The sequence below is a fragment of the Leptidea sinapis genome, chromosome 39, assembly GCF_905404315.1.
Source record: "Leptidea sinapis chromosome 39, ilLepSina1.1, whole genome shotgun sequence".
Classification (NCBI taxonomy): domain Eukaryota; kingdom Metazoa; phylum Arthropoda; class Insecta; order Lepidoptera; family Pieridae; genus Leptidea; species Leptidea sinapis.
The window spans coordinates 9,029,378-9,056,632 of NC_066303.1; the positions used below are offsets into that span (position 1 = coordinate 9,029,378).

Consider the following 27,255-nt stretch of genomic DNA (forward strand, 5'->3'; position numbering starts at 1 on the left):
GACGGTCCAGCCGTTAGGAGGAGTTCACTAACATACACATGAGTAGGAGAATTATATTATATGGACGGAATTGAGAATCGAAACCAATCTCAAATACACTGGAACACACAAAAAATCATCAAAATTGGTCCAGACGTATAGGAGGTAGTTCAATTGTGAATCTAAACCATTCTCGAATCCACCTGAAGACACACATCAATTTCAAATTAACTGGAACACACAAAAAAAAATCATCAAAATCGGTCCATCAGCTTAGGAGGTAGTTCAATTGTGAATCTTAACCATACTTGAATCCACCTGAAGACACACAGAAAGTTTCATTAAAATCGGTCCAGCCGGTTAGGAGGAGTTCAGTTACAACAGACGCACAAAAGAAATATATAATATATTACTAGCTGACCCAGCAAACGTCGTATTGCCATATAACATATTTAAAAAAATCACAAAATTTTGATGCAACCGATTCTCAGACCTATCAAATATATCGTACTACAATTATTGTATTCGATTGCCATCATGCAACCCTATAACGGTTTGGTGGATGGAATAGAATAATATAAAAATCGTGATACAAAAATACTTGTAGATCGTAAAAGGGCGAAAATTTAAATTTGTACGTATTTTCAATGCTCAATCATAATAAAATAAAAATGACAAAAAATTAAAAAAAACTGGGGTGGACTACCCATAACATTTAGGGGGGTGAAAAACAGATAGTAGCCGATTCTCAGACCTACTGAATATGCATATAAAATTTGGTAAAAATCAGTAAAGCCGTTTCGGAGGAGTAAGGTAACTAACATTGTGACACGAGAATTTTATATATCAGAAGATATTTCGTTCGATATTAGCTAGGTAATATGGTTATTATTATTCTTGATTTAAATGACAGATTGTAATCTATAACTAACTTATAAGATTTCAGTAAATTAATTTATGAACAAAAATAATGCTAAAGTATTCCACGAAATAGCAAATCATACATAAACTCATAAATAAAATGTTTTATCGAAAAATCTCTAGGGAAATATAACCTTAGGCCCGCGGCTGAACTTCGAGTTTGTTCCGGGTTATGTGAATGAATGGGACAAGAATTGCCCAAGATCAATTTAAGAAGGAAGCAAAATGGAGATATCTTAGTAAAAATTAAAAACTCAAACATCAATAACAACAATATTCATTGTCTTAGGCTTTCTTGTAAGTAATGTATAAAATAAGCAATCTTATTTATTGTAAAATAAAGCATTTAGAATATAAAATAGAGCAAAATTATTTAAGGAATCTCTATCGATTTTAAATGAATAAAAAAAATGTGGGTACTTAGGTAAGCACGCAATAAGTTATACTTCGTTAACGTAAACAAACAAAAATTCTTGAAATAAAATAATCCTCCGACTTTTACGTTTGTATATTCGTTCAGACTTCAATAGACATGAACTTATTTACCACTTTGCTCAGGATGCCGGCTAGATTATGGGTACCACAACGGCGCCTATTTCTGCCGTGTAATATGTAAGCATTACTGTGTTTTGGTCTGAAGGGCGCCGTAGCTAGTGAAATTGCTGGGCAAATGAGACTTAACTTCTTATGTCTTAAGGTGACGAGCGCTGTAGTGCCGCTCAGAATGTTTGGGTCTTTCAAGAATCTTGAGCGGCACTGTATTATAATTACGATCAGCTGAACGTCCGGCTCGTCTCATCCCTTATTTTCATAAAAAAATCTAATCTAACTGTAATTACTAATCTTAGCGAGGACACATCACGACATAATATTTAATAGATATCTACTATAAACATACTTGAGCATATATAAGCCTATAACTAGGAAACAACTATTCTAACTCGTTATACAAATATTTAATATAAACCGGCCTTCAACCCCTGACCGCTAGCTTAGTGGTTAGGGTCACTAAGAGTTCATTAAGCAAAACCAACGCTCTGAAGACAACTCCACCCAACTGAAGTTTCTCTCTCAATTGTCATTGGCAGAAACCATGCTGTGCAAGCGCGTGTTTGTTGCTGTCGTTGTGGTGTTGGCCATCGTGTCCCTCTCGGAGTGTCGTGAGGAGGGTCCTCACAACATGGCTGATGCTCTGCGGATGCTCGAAGAACTTGACCGCTATTACACTCAAGCTGCTAGACCCAGGTATGTACCTTTCGCTAGTTATGTCTTTTAAACCACCCGCGATTCAAGGCGTAAAATTGAAATAAACTTAATGACTAGATTGTCAAGAGACCGAAAACATCATTCAGACAATTTTATAAAAAGGATTGAAACTCTCACACACAATCACTGACACGTAAACAAACACACACATACACTGTATTGTTTGTTAACAAGTTTTTATTTCCATTTATTTTACTAATTTACTATTATTTTTCTACCATCTCCATGCTATGTTCCGCGAGTCAAATAGAAGTAACTTTCTTTAGTAACTGTGTTTCCCGGCGTCTGTGTCACAAGCACCTTGCTTAGTGCAGAGCCACCACTTAGTACAAATAGCCTACAAGGTACTCAAATATTCACAATTAAGTTTAAGTGTATTGTGTTAACTTTAATTACTTGGTATGTATCTTAATTTTGGTAATAAAAATTTATTATTATTATTAAATCCCGCAAAGAAGTATAATGTAAGTCACGCACTTTATTCGAAGCCCGACGAGATGGTCCTCGTCCTGCAATCGTTTAAAGCCACTCACACTCAGACACACATCAAATTACACACCTACAATCACACACTACACTATAGTCCGACAACTTCGTGCACGACCGTTCCACGGTGTGACAGACAGTAGCGGGGACGGGGTACTAAAGATATCAGCGGGTGGTGCGGAAAAGGGCATCGCGTGAGTCTGTCGTAGATACTTTCACAAGTTATATCTTTTTAAGCCCCGCAAATTAATATAGTACAAAATACACACTTGCAAACACATACTACACTTATACTCACACACCTATACACACATACATACATAATCACAAATATAGACAAACACTCGCCAGCTAGTGCGAAGTCTTTTCAAACTTAGAGTTCCTATGGACTAACGGATATATTATATCGTTAGAGATCTTCTCTCCATCCAGCTTAGCGAAGTCGTTTCGAGGTTCGAGTCTTTTTCCAAGACGCTCCGCGCCTGTGAGCTTTAAATTTGACTTCCACGGCCTCTGCCCGTCTTTGCTGAGATGCTTTCAAGCTACCAGCATAGAGGTACTACATAGAGATCGATTTGGAATAATTATTTTTATTTCCAATTATTGTTTTGTATGGAAATATTTTCTATGAGAGAATTTATTGACGCACGGTTTAACAGTTCTGCGGTGAAACAATTTTATTATAGCAATAGAGAGCATATTTTGAGAAATAATAATCTATTATTGTCAAATTCATTAAAAACAGTATTTTATTTATTTTGTACACAACAACGTCTGTCGGGTCAGCAAGTAATTAATATTTCTTAAATTATTAACAATGTCTATTACGTGCACAGGGTATGCAAAATCATTTAAAGGTTAATAAACACTACATGCTAATTTTGCTTATCATTACATAATAAATCTAAAATTCAGTTAAAAACCAACGGAGGACCAACCAAAACCAGAGAAAAACAAGAACTAATACAAAAGTAACATAAGTCTGCAATATCTTATCAATTGAAACATTTGAAATGTACAGTATATAGAGCAATAAAGGTATATATATATAATAAATGAATAAAACAACATGCCAAAAATTACAGATGTTTTTCTTTTTAATAACTTTACGCAATTCACGTCAATCCATAATATTCAATATTCATTTTATTTCCTTTGTGAAACAATGTAGAATCCACCTCAATTTCATTGAAATAAAATCTTGTTTGCATTTTAAATATGCCTTTTCACTTTTTCATGCAAAGTTCGTAATCTATTCAGGAGGGTAAAAGTGCGTTACGTCGAAAGAAATGTACAATTTAAAATTTAAGAGGAGTAAACATGTTGTAATATTTATAACACGCCGTGTAATACCTTGAGAGTGGTAAAAAGTTACAATGGAGTGATAAAAAATCTTCGTGGCTATATATAATCAGCTTCAGTTACATAAGAAGGAAACTAGAGACATGCTTATATCATTTATACGTATAGATAGACTAACGGCCGTTCCCAATATACTATTTACAGATAGAGATAAATTATTACCTTCTACTGTCAGTAATTAGCTGTCAATAATTTGAAGCTGTCCCAATATACCCGATAAGTCATTCTTATCGCCTTATATTGGGACGCGCGAATTGCGCTTTCCATACAAACTTCTGTCGCTGGTAAGCTATAAGTCGTCCCATTGACAGACAGCGTGTACGGATAAGGTGAGTTACCGTCGATACGTTTATTTGGACAGAAAAATCAACGATATTTAAGATTTTTATCTCAAGTAGGAGATAGACTGAATATTGGGAACGGCTGTATGAGAGCTATGAAAACGTCGACGAAAATAGACTTTAGAACTCACCTCTATTTCAGAGTAAATCACGTACACTAACACAAAGTGTCATACAAATCGCGAGTGTAGAGTGTCATTCACACTAAACTAGTATTCCTGTCCTGTTTTTATCGGTTGTCTAACAGCAAGTGAATCTATCTAGACGTATAAATTATCTAAGGAGACATGTCTATAATATCCCATATTTATTTGCACGATAAAGAAGCCTATACTATAATAGTATTTTATGCAGCAGTTGTATAAGAAGCATCAAAAAATGTAAGTGGTATATTGTGTTGCACAATGAGTAACGCCACGAGCGGTTTTTTGAACTAGTTTCCAACGTCGCATGCAATAATTTTTCTACGGATAGGTTATTTTATGTAAAACCAAAATTCAATAAACACACACAAGTTTTCAGTTGACGCCGAAATGGGCGGGAAATGTATATGTTTATCTCTGGTGAGTGTTTATATTTTTACTTCAAAGACGGTTTTATTCTTACAGAATACACCTACCAGCATCTTGGCAATTAAATTAAAAAGAATTTAAAATTTTGACACATTAAAATATAAAATCTAATGATTTAAGCATGGAAATACTATGTATGTAATGTATGTTTGTGCTACGCATTACTTATTATTTCTATGAACATACAATACCTAACCTAGATTTAGTTGTCTGTGGCGCCAATAAAACAGTGCTTTTTTGGAAACTTAAAGTACGTTATACAATGCTTTTTACACCATAAAGTATAGAGTTTTTCAAAGACTCAATTAAGTATGTAATGTACTTATGTTAGTGATCGTGGCTGTATAAATGACAGATAAAAAAAAGGCATAGAAAAAAATACAGATATCAACTAGGCAGCATTAATGCATGCATTATATAAAAAAGTAACCAAATATTTTCATATATATTTAATATGGAGACTCTTCACAGAGCTTTTATATTTATCTACATACTAGTAGCAGATGATGCCTTTTAATATATTATGCATTAGTTAGAGTTTTTTATGATAATAAGGTGCGGCGAGCAGGACGTTAAATGGTAATTGATACGTCCTGCCCATTACAATGCAGTGCCACTTAGGATTCTTGAAAAACCAAATATTCTGAGCAGCACTTCAACTGCGCTTGTCTCCTTGAGACATAAGATGTTAAGTCTCATTTGCCCAGTAATTTCACTAGCTACGGCACCCTACAGACCGAAACACAGTAATAATGCTTATACATTACTGCTTCATGGCAGAAATAGGCGCCGTTGTGGTACCCATTATCTAGCCGGCATCCTGTGCAAAGAAGCCTGCCACTGCACAAAATAGAGATGATTTGGACTTACTCAGTTGAGTTTATTTAGTCAGTATGTAGCAGAGAAGACCTACCACGCAGCTGCTTCTGCCAATACCTTAACTAAGGATAGATGCGAACCTTGGTTCAGGTTGATCCATTCCATCATCTCTTGTCGTCCTTCGTCCGCTTCTTTCATGCTAACTATATATCTGTAGTGTGCAAACAAATGGGCAAAAAATTTCAAAATAATTAATATCCGGTCTGGAATTGTATATTTTCGGTTTCTTCTAGATAACATTTTAGATATTTTCAAGGTCCTTTATAATAATTAATGTTCAAAATATACTCTTTGTTATTATAAAAAAGTTAGACATGTGTTGAACACTTGTTTTAAAAAAGTCTTTCTGTTGTTTAACGTTCAACAATCTTTAGACATTGCTTATATTTAAACATGAGTCGAAGCTTGTGTAAGATTTAGATTATAATATTATGATGACAGATAGATGACAGCTGTCATAAAGTGCGTTCCGTTCCATTTATTTGTTCCTGTATACTTCAGTTTATGTTGTGCTTAACGACGTTTTAGTTAAACACAAGCTAAACACTATTTTTTTTATTAGAAAAAGATAAATTTCAATTTAGGCGTCGTTATTGTTTGGTCATTGGCGTTTTTACAGTTAGGTCACTGTCTAACAATACACGTGTCTAAGCCGTGTTTAAATATTATTATGTAATAGCACCGATTATGTTCATTTACTCTGGTAAAGGTCTTGATAAAACATTTTCAATTCGTTACATTAGCCACATAGCCTATTCGAGGTTATTATTACGACATTATTTCACACAGCCTCGGTAAGGGACAGTGGAATTCCGTGACGGGAAAATTACAGTGTCCAGAAGATAGCTCAGGTTCCCCGCTGGGAAATGTTGAATGGAAATGGAAAACGTTTTAGATTTTTTGTAACATGAAATGACCGGATATTATAGTTTTGTAGATATTGTTATTGTTTTCTTTTTGTGTTTATCAATCACATATTTATTTGGAAATTTTTCATCTATGTAACAATATTTAATAGTCAGCAAAAAATGATGATAATGCCTGAACAGTGGCTGAGACTTAAGTATAATAGTGTATACATTTACCCTTTAAGCTATTATATATCTTATGAAGCCCACTTTAGTTTTAGAATTAGTTACAAGCAATCCCTCTTTTCTAGTTTTATAATAATGAAACTGAATAACTAATAAGAGGAAAAAGGTGACGATTTTTGTGAAGGAATATTAAATTTTCATAAATGTACTGGCAATGAACAGTCATCATAATCCTACAGTCAGTTAACGATAAAGTGAAAAATTGAAATCATTATATTTGTTGGATTCCATTACTTATAATGACAGTAATCACAACCATCATGTTCACGAAGCATCCTTTTACAAACAATGAATTCAAGCTCTAAAGGTTGATGCGTCCAGTATACGATAATTTATATTTATACAGTTAATTCTTTATTACTTTTTATGTAATATTTGATATTTAAAACGCTTTTAACTATGAACACAATTCATATATTGGTTGCAGCCTTTACAAACTAATTTGTTTTATATTTGTAACAGCCTTTGTAAAATACTCTATTGATTGAAAAGAGTGGCCGTTGCGTTTCTTGTATGTTCTTCTCACGAGCTCTACTTTTTCCTAACAAATGGTACACTCATTTATATCAATGAAATATTTATAAAAAAGGCATAAAAGGCATTTATTTTCTCAAAATTGATTCCTTTAGAAATTGTTTTTGGTGTCATTTCTAATAACTACTAGATACTACTACCGCTTCGGAAACAAATGGCGCTCTGATAGAGAAGAAGCGGCGCAAGAAACTCTCCAAGCATTCTTTTTTTGCGCTCTTTTCAATAAAAATATACAATATTATACAGTCATTTCAAAAATGGCTCTGTCGTAAATCCTATTACTCCACTGCTGAATATCTAAATGATCGGACAGCCGGGGACTAGATTGTGATTATTTTATAGCGATAGAAATGACTATACAATATTGTATATTTTTATTGAAAAGAGCGCAAAAAAAAGAATGCTGGGAGAGTTTCTTGCGCCGCTTCTTCTCTCTCAGAGCGCCATTTGTTTCCGAAGCGGTAGTAGTATAAGAAATGACATGAAAAAGAATTCTAAAAGAATCAATTTTGAGAAAATAAATGCCTTTTATGCCTTTATAAAAATAATCACAATCTAGTCCCAGGCTGTCCGATCACTTATATAGTGACGATTCAAAAGCACTTAGTCTAAAGCCTTATTGAATAAAGTTTATTTGACTTTGATATAACAAATGACGACCTGTATAACCAAGTGCTTAGCGATCCTACCTACTAAGCTAGAGGTCCCGGGTTTGAACCCCGGTAGTTGCAAGCATTTATATGATGAATATGGATGTTCGTTTCCCAGTCATGGATATTTATATGTATTTATGTATGTTTAAGTAAGTATGTTGTATTAAATATATCGTTGTCTTGAAACCCATGACACAGGCTATGCCTAATTTGGGGCAAGAGAATTTGTGTAAAAGTGTGTCAATAAAAAAAAAAAGTGATAGAACTACCGGTCTTACTGGTTTTCACATATAGTGTGTAAAAACTAATTCATACCTAGTTAGGAATGATGTATGGATGTCTGTGCTTTAAATGATTTGTGTAATAATACTCGGGTAGTCCGAAAAACGTAATAGCTTCAATAGAATCTAGAACGCATTGAGTACAGTAGCATCGGTATAGCTTTTTATTTGAAGCTTACACTTGATAAGCTATTCTGAACGAATTAGTTTCAAACAAGTTTAGCGATATTGTGTGGAATTTAGTTCATCGGGGTTCTTTTATTTAGTTACTATGTGGCCAGGTTAAAAAGTTGCAGTGTACCAATTGCTTTAATCTCAGCTGATGCCTATGTCAGTGAACTTAGTCACGTAATTAAATATTAAATATGTTGATGGAAATTATATTTACTTACCATGTCATAGATAGAAAAAGATTTGCTTGAATAGTAGGGAGTAATCCAAAAAAGTGACGATAACTTAGTATAGGTAACCACTTAACCAGTGGTAGGCTGGCTAAATTATGGGTACCACAACGGCGCCTATTTCTGCCGTGAAGCAGTAATATGTAAGCATTAGTTTTAGTCCGAAGGGCGCCGTAGCTAGTGAAATTCCTGGGCAAGTGAGACTTAACATCTTACCTGGAGTCGAGCGCAGTTGTAGTGCTGCTCAGAATTTTTGGATATTTCAAGAATCCTGAGCGGCACTGCATGGCAGGGCGTATCAATTACCATCAGCTGAACATCCTGCTCGTCTCGACCCTTATTTTCATTATTAAAAAAACTTAATATGGATATAGTTTGGTGTTGTAGCTACATGCGTATCTATCACATCTGAATTTTAATCATACCACTCGACAGCCACCAAGGTTTTTACTAAAGTGGACTCTTAATTATTTCGCCCGATGGAGGGGGCACTCAAAAGATATCTTGTGGTATTCATAAAACACCATATTATGAAAGAGTGTAACAATACAGGGAACGTAAAAAGCAACGAACGTTATGACTCATACTACTGAAATAATTAATGTAGTAATTCCACTGTTAACTGGTAGATATACTGATCTGAAGTTAGAGAAAACTATTTAGTATAATGCGCTATTTAACTGATAACTACTAAGTAATACTAAATCTGTTTATAATATAGATGTTCACGTAAATACACGGCCGTATTGATGAAAGAGCATTATACTGTTTTTTTTTTTAAGTTTTGTAAAGCAAATGAAAGTTGAATGAGACCATTGGCTTGCTATTATATTTTTAAAGATGCTTCCCTCATTCACAGCTAAATTATGGAACGAAACCCTTAAAATATAATCCGTGTAATCCTCTCAGGCTGGCTATGTTTTTGTATTTCCTCTGGTATGGCTCGTAAGCTCGATTGTCCTGTTTCGTTTTTCATACTGTTATTTTACAGTAGTTAAATATTAGTATAGACTTGACTGATTAGTTACAAATCTAGACTTCATATACTTAATTACATGCCTAAACTACATCATTTTGAAATATTTTTGATCTTTTTCAAGGATAACTATAATTATTTGATTCCCTAGAGTCCGCTAACATCTTCTCATATTGAAAACACATCTAAGGTGACAGGTGCGAAATCGGAAACTGCCGAAAGCCTAAAGCGGAGGAAATGTACCTAAATCACTGGGTGATGGGTACATGTTTGTTCGCTTTGGCGTGGAAGTTATGGGTCCTTGGGGTTCACCAGCACAAAAACTCATTACAGAGCTGGGTGTCATTCCGATTTGACAGCTCACCCAAAATCTGACACGTTAGTCTGGCTATAGAGAAATGTTACGTCGTCACCTTCCGACTGCGAACTTAATTATATTAACATTTTATAATGAGTATTTGATTACTAGATTATTTAAATTTTATTTTATTAAATCAATTTAATTTATGTTTATAAAGAGAAATCTGCAATTGAGTTATGTAAATATTTAATTTTAAGAAAGCACGAAGCTCGAAGATATTCACTTATAGGCCAAATACCAAGTAGCGGTTTCAGCCATTTTGAATCGACAAATAGTTCAAACTATTCTAATCGAATTGAGACGGAAATAATTCAAATTGTTAAATATAACTTATTAAATGTCCCAGCGAGAATATGTCCAACATTCCCTTTAGATTACGAGTGTAGATATTGGTAAAGGATTGATTTAATGCGTTTCATTTGTTTAAATTATTAACTTGGCCACGACTCATAAATTCTTTTAGTTGGCCAAGTCGGAAACTACGAGTCTTAGAGAAAAGTCTTGAAAAGAGTCATGCCCTTGATTTATAAGAAAACAATAACTGCCTGCATATTTAATTTTTTCACAATTTCTTGAACTTTTGACAGAAAACGAACCGAACGATTAAAAAAAATACACCTGTATTATTAGACCAATGGACTTTGTTGCTAATAAGGATCAATCTTTGCAAAGAAATGTATTACTTAAAATGAAAGGAAATACCAATTTCACTGTCTCTCTATGTATACTAAACACTAGTTGAGACAAGCGGTTCGATTCGCGGTTTCATTTATATGAAACTTCAGATTTTCGTTACTGTTTTCCCAGGAGGTGGCCACCCCTTCGGGTTTTGACTCTCTGAATCGTATTATTGCTTTGTTTTCGTTGGTCGTACTGTATTTATTTATTAAAGCTTACCGAGTAGATACATAATCGAACATATACGAATAAGAAAAACATAACATGTGTTACTATTTATATATCTTAATAAAAGGTATGCACAACATTTCTAAACTAAAAAGCTATGGCAAAAAACAATTTAGAAAAATAAAAATAATTAATTTACTACTAATTACTTACTGACTAATCTATATTTAAGCTTTTTAATGATAAGTACACCTCTTTTTTATAAATGTTAAAATTTTAAAAAATTGTGTCTACACATATGAGTTGAATTTAAGAGTTTAAGATTATAATTATTTAAGTATGCATTACGTAGTCATACTGTATGTAAAAATATGGATATCCGTTTGTAATTAATAATCATTTAGTTTCAGAGTTGCATTACGAATAAGACATAAATAAAAATATTCTTTCTTCATCATCAGAATTAGTCTACATAAAATCTATTCTATTTTGCGTTATTTTGAGCCAAGTGTTTCTTTGAAAAAGATCTGGAAACAATATCAGTAACAATAGCTCTACCAGAAAAAAATAAAATCTTAAGTAACTACATTTTTAATACAAAAAAAAGTCATAAAAATATGCGCAACAAGAGAATAAGTGGTTACGCTTATGAAAAGAATTCTGTTTAATTCACTTTCTCGGAGCATTGGTGTAACATTGTATTTTAAAACGTCTCGTACGTGGTATGATTTTAATATTACGGTAAGTGTGGGATAAGAGACAAGAAGTAGAGTTAATTCATTAATTTGCTTTTTTTATGAAAGGCTTAAGGCTTTTATTTAAATTAAATCTCTTATGTCATTTAATTTATTAATATAATGTATTTTTGGTAAGAGCAATATTTTTAGTTATGCACTAAATTCATTCATCAACAGTAATATTTCTGTGCATATAAGATTACACAGCGCAAATACACACAACACAACGAAAACTAATCTGTGTAGCCGTTTTTGATCCACAAACGAAGACAAAAGTTCTTTGTCAGGAAGCACAACATGCTGACTTTTTTTTGGAATAAATATTAATTCTCTAATTACAGACATTAATATAAATTGCATGCATCGATTGCATCTAATCATTAAAAGTTGATCAGAAACAAATTGCATAACAATAATAACGACCCGTATAGCTCAAGTTCCGAGTTTGATTCCCGGTAGATGCAAACATTTGTGGGATGAATATGGATGTTTGTGTCCGAGTCACGGATGTTTATATGTATTTATATATGTTTGAGTAAGTAATAATATTGTATTAAATATTTCGCAGTCTTGAACCCATAGTACAGGCTTTGCCTGATTTGAGGCAAGGTAATTTGTGTAAAAGTGTGTCAAAATACTATTACAATTTCAAAGTCTACGTTATCAATTTCGTAACCATTTACATCATCTCATCCAAATGGCCGCAAATTCCACCTCACAATTATATTTCAATCAAATTTCACACCATTTTTTTGTAGTACAACATAATCGTTATACAAGTTAAATTTTGTTTACAAATTTAACTCCCGAATCCCTTTAAAAACTAATAAATTGTTTATAATCGCAATAAACGCTCTCCCTCATAACTTACACTAATGCACCATCTCATTATAATGTACGTCAAAGCTTTTCTAAATTACTTTGTATGCTTTTAAACCGGCACTCTTTCTTTATATAAAAGGCTACTAACAAAAATGCTATTTTGAGGTGTTACCTTGTTGTTTTCATTTTTTATTATATTTATTTTGGATGCTTTACAGTGCGGCTACAACTGACCGGGCTTTGAATACTGAAAATTCACTCTAGTTATAACCGTTTTTTTCCAAATTAATATAACTAGCAGTTCTAAAAAAAATATTATTATAGATAAAAAAAATATTAGGTATTATAGTGTATGACATGAAAGAAGCGGAAGGCTCTTTTGCACAGGATGTCGGCTAGACTACGGGTACCCAGCGGCGCCTATTTCGGCCGTGAAGCAGTAAAATGTGTAAGCATTAGTGTGTTTCGATTTGTAGCGCACCGTAGCTAGTGAATCACTGAGCAAATGAGACTTAACATCTCATATCTCAAGGTGACCAGCGCAACTGTAGTGCAGCTCAGAAATTTTGGAGTTTTTCTAGAATTCTGAGCGACACTGCATTGTAATGGGCAGGGCGTATCAATTACCATCAGCTGAACATCCTGCTCGTCTCGTCATATGTTGATAAATGAAACTCATTGAACAAAATAATAATTTATATTTTTGTCGTAATTTAATTAAATACATATTTATGTGTATATTATGTAGTGTGATCCATTCCGATGAAGAATAATATGTATTTTTTTACATATTTACTGGAAACAGTTACTGAGCATTCTATACAAAACTAAAAATGTTTAGTTAAGAAATATGAGGTTTCTGGAGGTTAACAATACGCAACATAAAATATTCTAAATCATAAGCTTGTAATTTTAAGCATATTGTATTTTTTTGGTATATTATTCAAAAATCTTTTGTCAGTCGAAACAATGTGGTAGCTCTGACAAATCTGTAAGTTATATTTTATGTTAATTAATTAATTCAAATTAAGAAATTTCTATACATTGTTGAACTTTGAAAGCATTTTACCCCTTTTTTGGCAGTCGTGTCGCCCCTTTGCTCGCTAGTATCTAAATACCGAAAACTACTGACTACTTACAGTCCAAGAAAATAACGCTTTCAAAATAAACTATTTACTATTATAACAGTGGAAGTTATAATGTTTATTCCATTTTTAGTATGTTGGGACAAATCTTCTTGTAAATATTATATTATGATATTAGCTATCGCAGAACCATTAACTTTATCATTTTAAGTCTAGCTTTGGTAACGGATTTGTCTGAGCCAAAAAGGACATTTGAAATTATCTTATTATATATTCATAATAGATAAGCCGGATTATAGTTTTGGAAAGCTTTCATGAAAAGCTTTTAGAAGGTAAGGAAAAATATACAAATCCAGGATGAATGGTTTATTTATGATTAAAGGAATAGGTAAAGGAGATACACCAATTATTGTTTAAGTGAGTTTTTAAATATAAATTATTAACTTCACTAACAATGATTTATGATTTTATTTACATATAATTAACAATTTCTTTACAGCCATGTTAGAAGCTAATTGCCACTTGACGACAATAAGTCACTGCAATCAGTAATATTTCTTTTACTTTGCGGACAATAAAACGAAATACTTCTTTTTATGATAAGGGACGAGACGAGCTCGACGTTCAGCTGATGGTATTTGATACGCCCGGCCCATTACAATGCAGTGTCGATCAGGATTTTTGAAAAGCGGCATTACAATTGCGCTCGTCACCTTAAGACATAAGATATTAAGTCTCATTTGCACAGTAATTTCACTGGCTACGGCATCCTGTGCAAATGAGCCTCCCACTGGATAAAATACTTACATTCACGTGTAGTTGCAAGTAACAAATGCGTCATAACAATTCGTCAACGTCGCCCCATCGCTCAGCAAATATTATTTCAAATCGATTTCCTCTGTTTACTTCAAAAGGTTATTTGTCTTATACCTAAGTCACACATTTGATCATTCAAGCGAGAATGTATTTGCTCGTGAAGAGTATTTTGTAGGTATTATTACCTATTGTATTTTATATAGCTATTAATGTATATGTATATATATATATATATATACCTATATATATTTTGTTAATTGATTTTTGAAGTTATACTTATTTAGTGCGTTATGAATTAATGATAAAGTGAAATTTTAAGATGCGCGCGAATCACTGTAATACAAAAGTAACAGGGTGAAGTTGGTTCCTAAAATTTTCTGACGTTTCCGACATTCGTTATTTTTTTTTTGGTTACTTCGTCCGTTATTAGGATAGGCAAAGGGTTCAAGCCCGTACAGCCGTATTCGTCATTTAATATTTAATTGTCAAAGCCATCGTTGCAAGATTTTTACAATATTGGTCTCTCTACAAACATAGAATAGCACGAGGAATAAATAATTTTATGGATTTCTGCTTTGTTAGGCCAAAGACGTATAACCGACTGAGCTACCCGTTCGAGTGACGTATCGGCACGGAACGGTCGTGGGTTCGAGTCCCGCATCGTTCATAAAATTTTGTTTTTCAAATTTTATGTGTGTATTAATCCTAGAAAAGAGGGTTATCACTTTAAAAACATAACAAATTGCAAAGAAGTATAACTTCTTGCGTGCATACATAAATACACACACACTTTTTTATTCAATTGACTGTACAGAATGCAGAATTCAAATTATGTAGTACCTATTTAAGTTCTTAACTTTAATATCAAAAACCTGCAGATTCTTAGTTGCCTACTGACCTTGCCTGCTTTTACCCACAACTTCGTCCGCGTGCTATTTACTTTTGGCAACATTTTCTTATACACTTACTTTGCAAATAAGACACACACAAACTGCTGTGGTTAATAATACATTTTTATATACTACCAACTATGGAACTTTAATCCATATTTTTCATCCCCATACAGGTCGAAATTTTAAAACCGCTAGAACAAGCATTTATTTATTTCTTATCAAGTGTCTAATTACAAAGTTTGATGGTGTTGTCTTTGATAATTGAACTTTCATACAAACTTCCACCCCTATGAAATAAACCCCGCCAAGCCTTTTATTGGTGATAAAAGGTTCGCCGTATCGGTTCGCCTATCTCCTCTCTCAAGCTCTTGTCTATCTCTGTACTAAATTTCATTAAAATCAGTCCAGTGGTTTAGGCGTGAAAGCGTAACAAACAAACTTTCTCACATTTATAATATTAGTAGGGATACCTACAACTACTTATTTAGCATTATTGCAGATTTTAAATGTTATGATCGATTTTCACGCAATTTTTTTTTGTGATGGAGTTTTCACGTTTTACTTAAATAATCGGCAGTAATGTCAGGTCACTGACCTCTCCTATATACCACTGCACTCGCGGCTGTCAAAGTGCATTTGCACCTGTTTGATATTCGGCATTTTGGCGCTGTTGGCCATGTAGCGAGAGTCTGCAGTACTAGGACTAGTGATGACAATGTCAGAAAATATCGACAGATGGTGGGTACCTTATAAAGTTGATTCTTGAAGTATAAATAACACGGAAAACGAACGAAATTAATTCAAAATACAAAAATACTTCAGAGTATTGTACGTTCCTTCGCAGCCATTTGTATTATACGTCAAAATTAGTTCTCTGGACGGTCGCGAGTGGCACTTCAAATAGGCACAAAAAATTGCTGTCATACACATGGAACAGCCTGTCCGGTGGTATTAACACAGGTCAGTGTGTCTGGTGTAACTAAATACATGTCAGTTGTAGTAGGTATATATACGAGGGTGTAAAATTTGAATTTACTTGTATTTTAGAAACTGATTGCATATTGATAATATTGTAAGTTCCTGAAAAACCACAACGTAAGGTACCATAGAAGCGTCACTCGTCATACAGCAATTGATTGCTTCGTTGACATTCACGCTTTCCTGCACTTGCTAACGAGTTGTTCGAGTGTCACATTAATTAAGGCTGCGCTAATATCGATAATGTTATCGATGATTATAGGCACTTAACTGGCTTAAGATTAGATTTGTAGTTTGTAATTTGAAATTAATGCATTAATTATGTCAATAACATTTTATACTATGATTTTTCGTACCTTAAAGATAATAACATTAAACTACAATAAGCGTTATCTACTTAGATTACGGATTGGTCTCCGTTGCGCTCCAACTAAATACCGCACTACCTAAGAATAATAGCCTTTTTTATTACGGCAAGAAAGCATCTTTCAAATTTTGTAACATACGCTTTTATTTCACTATTTTTAACACTGACATATTGTTACGTTTCTTTCTCTATGACCTAAAATATAATATATTAAATATGTTCCAACGGTCCAACCATATCGTGATTTTCAGCAGCAGATTTTGCATTAGAACCTTGAGCCGGTGATGATAAAGATGCTGCAAATTATACATTTTATAAATTTTTAAAAAAATAAATTTGCTTCTTCTGTTTCACAGTATGTTATATACTGATTTATACTTATAGTTTGTTTTCCGATCAAAAGTACGCTAGTACAATAATTAAATGCTGCACTTGGAGGTCTATTATAATATGTAAACTTACAACAAAAAGTTCATCTTCTGGACTATAAGACCTATTCATCTATCCTTTTGAATATCTTTTGGTAAGGTAGCAGCACAAAGAGTTTGAATGTATTTAATTGATATGAATTGATTTGAGTAAATGATTTAGGAACGATTTGGCTTATCCGCTTAGTATTTTGGTGGCGATATAATTTTATAAATGAATCAACGAAATACTACATTTGAAACCAATATTTGAAGAAAAAATTATGCTCCACATACTATGCTCTTTAATCTTAAATATTTGATTTCTAACATCAACCAGTCTATAGCAAAAAATAGAATCATTAAATTGAAAAATTTTCATATAGTATCAGATGTCATATAATTTGTCCAAATTCGAAGAATTGCTTCATCTGTTTGAACATTTGAACATCAGCCGACTCTATCGAATCGTATCTTGGTCATGGTGTTGTGATATGATATCGATATCGATATATTGACAGGATTGACCGCCGCGACGTAGCGGACGGGGACTTTGTTGATCCGGATTTGTTAGATCGCGCAGTGCGACTCCTGCAGCTACAGAAACTTGACCGCATTTACTCCTACCACACGCGACCAAGGTACGATATCGATGTTTCCCAAACCTACTACTCCTTATATGTCTCTGTAGTTAGAATAACCAATTATTGGTTACCGCATGCGATTGGTACCACTTTCTGTTAATTTTTAAGACTTCTCTAATCCTTTCAGTATCTATAACAAAATGAAATGCTAAAATTGCATAAGTAAAGAATAGATATAAAAGAAAACTATGAATACTAAACAATTTGTTACTTTAAAGAGATAACCCTCACTTCTCTTCTTAATGACACAAATTAAATTTGTAAAGAAAATTTATTAATACTTAAAGGCTGGAATGAATGAAATAATAAAAAAAGACCTCAGTAATTATTCTTTCATGCAAAATTGTAAAACATATCCACAATTTATTATTACTAATCTAACCAATACATCTGTATCACAAATAAATGCGATTCCAAATACTATGTAATATAAAAAGCTCAAAGACAACCAAGAAGATAAAACATTGGAAAATATAGCATTTATAAAAATATAAACAAATAAATGAACTCACATAAAACACAAAATGAGTGGGACTAATAAATGGAGAACATTCTAGAAAATTTATAGCTTTGTGTAATTCTAATACAAACAAAGTAGAGAGCTAACTTCAAACGAACGGCATACGGAAATTCTCCAACGTGTTAATTATTCCGCTCTTTGGAATACAGTTACTTGATAGTTGTCAGGTTATTCGAGACAACCAAGCTAATGAACGTTAAACATTTATTTTATGTTTAGTTTGGATGTACAACAACAGTATGTAGAATATGGTTTGAATTCTTTTAACATCTTCCAATATACGAAACATTATTGGTTACTGGCAAATCATAAATTTCGTATTCTTTATACATAACTCTTTAACAACTCCTAACTAATTGACTATTTGACGTTTGAGTATGTTTGTTGCCTCACTTTACGTATTAAATTGTAATTAAAATGATTTGTAAATCAATGAAAATGTAAATCATGATATAAAAGAGTGGCAATGAGTTTCTTGCTAATTCTTCTCATTAGCTCCAAACCTTTATAAAGTAAAGGTAGATTCAATAAGAAAAATATTTTTTTGACATTCATAAGTGTCATTTCCCTGACCTACATGAATGAAGTGATTTTGATTTGATTAAACTCTTTGCTACTCTTTTAAATCAATATTAACCGCTATAGCACAAACAGCAAAACTACTCTAACGTTGCTACTTATTTGTGTAAATTAAAAGTCAATCATAAATATACTTTTAATTATGTGTTTATTAAATTAATTAAATTCAAAATATTAACTTGACAAATTAATGAATTGATAACGAAATGCATCAAATTGCACTGAACTTACAAACAAATTTCTCCGATTCTATTTGAACATAAACAATTAAATTAAAATTTTAACTTAAATTAAAATTTTAAATAATTTATGAACTGTTTAAAATTCTGCTTAGCGTGATATTTTGTGTAACGGTTCTGATATAAACAATAAAATAAATAATTAAGTTTCACATTATTTGACAGACTAAGTGATATTCTCTAATCATAGTGACTATGTAATTTTTTTTAATAATTTCTGCAGCCATTTTAATTGTTGAACATACTACCTCTTCAGTTTCCTTACAATTTCTGTCGCAATATTTATTTCAGCTATTTTCCGACCATGCATTTCATTTGTTCTTTGTCGTATATAGATTTTTTTAGCTAATGAACTCGCAAGAGCTAAAACAGTCCAATATGGTCCGGAAACTATTTGTGGACTGCCTAAGAGTGCCATCCGACACACCCTGAGAAACCAATGTAAACAAGAAGCACTTAAACGCTGGAACAACTCTACAGGTTTAAACCACTCGAAAGCACTGATAAGGGCATTCAACAGTAGATATGCGAATGAAGCCCTATCTTTGAACATGAAAAATCCATGCATACTCACCAAGATGCTAACTGGGCACTGCCTAAACAAGCACCTCAGTGTGGTTGGATCAAAAATGATAAAACTAGCAGATTTTGCCTTGATGCTGATGAAACGCCTATTCATCTACTCTGCGATTGCGGCCCACTAATGCATAAGCGTAACACAATCTTTTTTTCAAGCAAACCTGAAAACCTTCTCTTACTAAATACCACGTGTCTGAAGACGAAGGTTTTCAACCAGTGTGTGTTGCCAGTGATGACTTACAGTACGCAGACGTGGGTCCTTATGGGCCTGATGAGAAAACTCATGGTCGCTCAGAGGGCAATGAAGAAATGGCTTTGCTCGGAGGTTCTCTGCGTGATCGAATCAGAGATGAGGAGATCCGTAGGAGAACTAAAGTCACCGCCATAGTTTTTGATTTCAGACTTGCTGCATTATTTTTTTTATGACATGAGTAACGCTTAATTTAATTTTCAGGTTTGGTAAGCGCTCGGAGACCTATTCAAACTGGGCTAAGGATTCAGAAGTAAGTATACCACTCAATTAACGGTCCAGCTCACCTTCTCTGGTGCCTATTACCCACTTTTCTACATACATGGAAATATTATAGGATAACCGGTCGCCTGTTTGTTTGTCATGACGAGTTTGCTCTGGAACACATGGAGCAATCAAGTTTATTTAAACAAGACATTCTAACTGTGAAAACAATTAAGAGTCTTTTTTGAAATCAAATCTTCTTAATATTTTTAAAGTTAGTGCAGCGAATCCAGTGTTCAGCTGTTAGTTTTCTTGCTTAACATGTTTTTGTTGTAACGCAGTTGAAAGTACTAATTTAACTCTTAACTATTTACCACATATTCTTGTCACACAACCACCTACCTATACGTCTGTAGGACCCCAGATTAAATTATTCATTATTGTAAAAAAATGTAAGGAAAGTTTTTGTAATAAATTTTAAATCCTTTAAGCTCTTTATTTAAAAAAACACATGCCAATCAACCATTATTCATTCACCATTAATGGAAGTCGGTGTCAAGCCAAATTTACCATACCAGGTACCTCCACTCGCCACGCGTGAGCTTGGTCTAGAACCAAACAGCCCAAGCGAACAAGCACCAACTTAAACCCTACCAATAGGTAGCACATACAAATAATAGTATTTTATTAAAATTAAAGGTATAAGTTTTGCATAAGAGGTGTTTTAAATTAAATAGCTATTAAGTTTTTTTATTCACTCGAGCCCACATCGTACAAATCTTGCTGATCGGTTGCGCGGTAGGTACAGAGGGATGCGAGAAAAAGGTACAAGAACGAACAAGTCGATACTATACTGACAACTTGATACTGTACTATTCTAACAATATTGACTAACTTGTAAAATAAATAAATCAAATAATACAGTTGTTATTATAATACTTCTAAAAAGTCTTACAAAATAAAGAATAAAATTAAAAGCTTTTTACAAATAATGGAATCACTTTAGGCAGTCAAAGTATTATCAATGCATATACTATAAGAAATGGAGAAAGAAAACTAATATTTTTATTCACTTTGTTTTAAAATATTTAAATATGTTTTGTATTAGGACTTATATTTATTGTTAATATTTATTTTGTGTAAAACAATACGGAACCATTCTACCTACTCCCCCGTAACAGTTGGGAACTGTTCTCTCGAAACCTTAGGCAAACAATCCAGTTAAGCAGATCCAATTCCGGGAAGGAGGTCACTCGTTGAATCGTACGCGAATGGGCAGCGTTCGGAAAACTCCGTAAAATCATCTCGTCCCAAATACCACAGTGTCTGAAGACGAAGGTTTTCCACCAGTGTGTGTTGCCAGTGATGACTTACGGTACGCAGACGTGGTCGCTAACTATGGGCCTGATGAGAAAGCTCATGGTTGCTCAGAAGACAATGGAGAGGGCTTTGTTTGGAGTTACCCTGCGAGATCGAATCAGAAATTAGGAGATCCGTAGGAGAACCAAAGTAAAGTAAGTAAGTAAACCAAACATAGCCCAAATGATTTGCAAAATTAACGAAGAATGCCTTACTTCAAAGGACAGAGCGACCACGTACCGGAAGATGTAGTGATGGTAGGCAAGATGCTGGCAAGACAGACAAGATCAACTGACGATCTGGTCAAGATGGTAGAATAGGTACATTGGATGAGGGCAGCGCGGAAACCTTCATTGTGGATTTTTGGGGGAGGCTTTTTCTAGTAGTGGACGCCTTCCTGCTGTTCATGATGATTACGGAAATAACGCATCAAACTAAAGAAGAATCACGTAGATCGGTTCATAAATCTTAGCGTAATGGTGAACATACATAAAAAAATACCAATCGTATTGAGAATCTCCTCCTTTTTGAAGTCGGTTAAAAATATGCTTTTTCTTATCACATTGATTCTACTCGTAGATTATTTAAAAGGGACACAAAGAGATTCACTTAAAAGTCAAATAGTGTTTGTTTTCTTTTGTAGGATTAAAAGAAGATCCAATTACCTATTAATGCTTATAAGGGACGGACCTTTGACATGATTAATTTGATATGTTACGAAAATACAGAATCATAAGATTTAATTAATTAATGAAAAATACACGATGAAAAAGGAAACGTAGGCCCCTTTACCCTTTCCTCGCTACCAACGTTTACCGACTGTTCATTTTATTATAATTTGAGAAGTATTGTGATTTTTTTATTTTTTAACGTATTCTATTTATTACAAGGACTGTTAAAATTATAAGCTACTAAAGATGGATATTAATTTTACTAAATATATTTGCAGATTTTTAAATAAAGTGAGCACCGATTTTAGTGCCCAGGTTGGTCTAGTATATTTTAACAAACATACAACCGGACAAATTGAAAAATCTTTTGTATCTACTAAAAAGATGAGAAAGTTGTCGTATAAATTTCATCAAAATTGATTCAACTGTTCTGAAATCTATGGATTGGAGGGCATAGCAACACACACACACTGATATTTGTGTAAATAGCATACTATTGTTATATTATGCTTCCATATCCTTATCATGGATTATGCGTTATATACTACATTATATCATGCGTTATTGACAAGGTCTACTGATGGAAGATATGATGTACCTAGAGTTAAAAATTATTACGGAGATAGAATATTAAAAAAGCGGCCAAGTGTGAGTCGGACTGGCCCATGAATGGGGAACATTACGAACGTACCAGCAAGTAACGTAATATTAAAGTATTTTAATATTATATCTATATTCTATAATAATATTTGAGTTGATTGAATGAAAGGTAAATTATGGTTTACCATTTATGATGTATTAAAAAATCTACTTACTAAATCTCGTTCAAACCAATTTGCGGTGGAAGTTTATCATTCACTTATTTTAGAAGTTACACGGGGGATATTTTACCACTTTGGAAGTGTCTCTCGCGCTCTTTCCACAAAAAAGCTCCGTAACTTTACATCGATTTACATAATATTAAGTTACTAAATTATATTATTAAGATTGCGCTGATCTCACAGACAAAATATCAAGATAGTTTGTAGGAACGGTTTTAATTATTGTTATGTCAAAACTGTAATAAATAAAGAATAATAATATTATGAAGCTTCTTTGTTCTAAAATTTTTCAGCTTTATTTTTATCTAAAATGATCGTTGTTTCTTCCTCTGTCAATATCAAATCTAAGTTTCAATATTCCAATATCGGTCGCTGTGAAGTGCTTCGCTTTATATTGCATTGCATTTTACGAAGCATAAAGCATGAATATCGAATATTATTACAGCGTTTATTAAAACTATATTGGAATATACTCTATATCAAGGCTTTTATACACTCATGATATTTCTTGCTGAGTTTATTGTATGTGGAGAAACAATTTTTTTTTCACAAATTGTTCCTCAATTTACAGCAGTAGGACCTATGTTAAATAACATTACATTAAAATATGATAATTTGTGAGACCTGAGCCAAAATATATATATACATATACTTTTAAACAATAAAACAGTAAGCGTGACAAGTCTTATAACAAAAAAAAAATGGTATTTATAGAGACTGCCGATAGAAGTCAAAACTCATAAGTTTCTGTATTAAAATTAGAAATTTTGTAATGTTTAAAAACACTTCATTTGTTAATTTCAAAGTATTCTTAAAATTTATTTTCAATAATATATTAGTCAAATTAAAACACTATTTCAACAATGCACAGTATATACACATTGAAATTGCATTCCGGTGACGCGCACTCGAAGGATTTCACCCATCCAAATAGTGTCCTAACTATGTAACTTCTTAAATTTTTTTTAGGAATATTTATATGGGCTAAGCCGATTTAAATGTGGATTTAAATGATAGGCAAGCTCCCATTTGTAATACTACAAGCTATTCGCAAAATATTGTTAAGTTAATTAAATAATTATAAAACTCCATTAACATGTTTTTGCCGAATTAACTAGTTAAATATTTGTTAACTGTAGTTAAACTGTAACTTCCATTTTTTACTTTTATATTATCAAATTCATTTTGAATAAAGTCAGGGTGCTTGACTTTCCATTCTCGTTTTTATAAACTTTTAAGACTAAGTAAAAGACATGATACACTTTTACTTAATTTTATAATATAATCCCCTTAATACACCGTACTTAAAACCAGCGCCGTAAAACAAAATTGATTGATTTAAGAATCCAGTGGCTAAATTTCCATATCGATACAATTTAATTTTGTTAACCTTGCACATAATCACTTTGAGTGCCTCAAAGTCAATAATCTCGTGATGACAAAGTAATACCAAGTTGCTATTTCGTAACTTTGTTGGCGAGACTAAGTTGAGATTTTGTGTAAGTGATAACAACTTAATATACTATTATTAAGTTAATGGCGTTAATAAAAGTAATTAATTTTGATATACTTTGTATATTGATGAATGACGATTTGAAATATAATTGCAAATAGGTAACTCTATATAAATTTTTAGGCTCGGTATGTATGTCCTTTTAGAACTCAATAATGGCTTGACCGATTATGATGAAAATTGGAGTGCAGTAAGATATACGAGTATATTCTTAAACTAGTGACGACCCTGCCAATATGTGTCAATGGCCATTTATTCAAAATGGCTATTGTTGGAACGTTCTAGTGAACAAATCTCATTTTCAATGTAACTTTGTGGGAAATACTTGAAACTGAAAAGCTTTTGATCGAGACCAGCTAGAAACCTAAACTGTTTTAAACTTTTCTCATCAAGAAAATTTATTTATTTGTCTCAGAGTAATCTTCTATATATGACTAAATGTTATGAGTAATAATGTTATGTACGATCTTTGGTATTTATCGTTAGGTACCAAAATATATACTAATATCGACATGCCTAGAGCTAACTTTATATTTTGGTTGTTTCTGTAAGAAGTGGTCAGCTTTATGATGCTGTTACCCCGTGGATGCTGCAACATAGAGACCGCTATTTTGCACATGGTGGCATGGAAACAAACATGTACCAAAAAGCCTCACAGAAGCACTGCGACGCTACACAGCCCCAACAGACCCCCAAAATTAAAATAAGCTAGTTCACTTAATATCGGATCGAATGGAACATCCACAGGTTGCTCGAGTAAAATGACTGACAAAATGCTTCGAACACTGCAGATATTTGTAGGTAGCATATTTTGCGGTCGTGAATCAGTAATGTGCAAGCATTATCGTATTTCGCTTTGAAGGACTCCGTAACTTGTTAAATTACCATTCCCTGCCCTTTCCGGACGCGAATAGCGTTGACGATACACAGGTGTTTGATGAGCATATTGTTTGATCCAACCCATACCGCCTGTTGACGACAAGCAAGAGAAAGCGATAACAATGAACGAAAAATAGTGTGTAGACTATTCATAAAACTTCTTTCAGATAAATACGTGATATACTCCCTTATTCATAATAGTCTGCTAACTTAAAGCATTGCTAATTCTCACTCTGTCTTCTTCTATTGACCTAAGTCAGAATGAGAAAAAACACTCCTAAGCGGCTGTTTAAAGTCAGCGGACCATTACGAATAAGGGGGATAATATGTATCTTATGTATTGCCGTGACCTATTCTTAATATTAATGCAAAATTTAAATTAAATTTATTTTAGGTAATTTTTGTGTTTTTCCCGGACATACGTACAGATAAACAGATAAAAATTCTATAAAATATTTTTTTTGGTTTTGATACATACAGGAAGTAATATTTAAAATAAAATATTCATTATACTGTTTTTCTTTGTTACAATTTTATTTTATTTTCAATTTTATCTATATTGTACCAAATGATTTGAGGTTTCTTGATTGTTAATTTCGCCAATATTTGTCAGCAAACAATATCAGCAAAGATCTCCTGAGGATGCCTCGTGTAGAGGCGAAACACGTGTCGAATTGTTGGCTTAATATTGGCGGAATTAACACTCAAGAAAACTCGAATCTGTTGGATATTATAATTAATAAATTGTATGTCTAATTGAATAATATTATGTTACAGAAACCGGACATACCAACTTGGTTAACATATGCCAGAAGATGAGGTGCGCAGCCCAGTTGAGCGATATCTTAATACCTTACGGAGCAGAAAGCAATTCTTGTCTATATTGTTAACCTTAACTTCCGCTACATTAAACCTACTTATAGGATACTATGATAGTTTTTATAAATATATACATATTCGGTTATTTTAAGCCTTGAAATTTCTTCTTCAATGCTTGTTTTGTAACTGTTTAAGTAACTATTGTTATATCATCTAAACTCAATCATATTTATTGTCACTGTAATGTTATAAGAATATGCAATTAAAATGTATTACAAATTAATGTTTTATTTGATCGTTGTTATAAAATATTAACTGACAATGAAGTAGCTACAGAAATTATTTCTAAATACGAACAGAACAACGCTGTTAGTCGGAAGATTATGGGTGGTACCCGCGCTTTTTTCTGCCGTGAAGCAGTAATGAGTTAGCATTATTATGTTTCAGTCTGAACGGCGCCGTGGCCAGTAAAATTACTGGGCAAATGAGACTAATTAACAGCTAATGTCTCAAGGAGCAGAGCGCAATTGAGATGCCGGATAGAATTTCGGGTTCAATCGAGAATTCTGAGCGGCACTGCATTGTAATTGGCAGGGCTTAACACTTTACAGCAAGAGAATGTTAAGCCCTTCTGGTCTCTTTTTTTAATAAAAACATATTTAACGTATATATCTGCTGCCCGTTACGTCGTCTGGAAATGCTGTCAAAAGACTTTTAGTAACTCTCTATGTTTGATTAGTGAAAATTGTTAAGTAATTTATACATGGGGCACACTAAAAGTTTTGCATTTATAGCTAATCGGAACTATTTGAATTTCGAATGATATATTTATTATTTTTATTTTTTATTAATGTTTTTTCATGTTATTCATGTTATTTATTCATGTGTAGGAAACAAACAGTATTATGATAAATATTAACAAATCTTAAAACTCACACTTACATCAGTGAAGTTTCCAACAATTTATACGACACTTTTAGTTTAAAGGTAACCAACGGTAAGATAAAAACCACAAAACAAAAGTAATACAAATTAACAACTAATTACAAGCTATATAAGTTACACAACACACATGCCTATTATACAATACTATAATGAATTGGTTACAAATGAGTAATTAA

At 32.9% G+C, this 27,255-nt stretch overlaps 1 protein-coding gene across 1 annotated transcript in view; it reads left to right on the forward strand.

The window, feature by feature from the left end:
* Nucleotides 1-26,417, forward strand: part of LOC126976138 (neuropeptide F-like) — a 40,394-nt gene extending 13,977 nt beyond the window's left edge. Inside the window, exons 2-5 of the mRNA XM_050824340.1 lie at nucleotides 1,989-2,145; nucleotides 17,579-17,698; nucleotides 20,073-20,121; nucleotides 26,093-26,417. Coding sequence (XP_050680297.1) covers nucleotides 1,994-2,145; nucleotides 17,579-17,698; nucleotides 20,073-20,121; nucleotides 26,093-26,134 — 363 coding nt within the window. The 5' untranslated portion in view covers nucleotides 1,989-1,993 and the 3' untranslated portion in view covers nucleotides 26,135-26,417. The remainder of the gene's footprint in view (nucleotides 1-1,988; nucleotides 2,146-17,578; nucleotides 17,699-20,072; nucleotides 20,122-26,092) is intronic.
* Nucleotides 26,418-27,255: the final 838 nt, after the last annotated feature.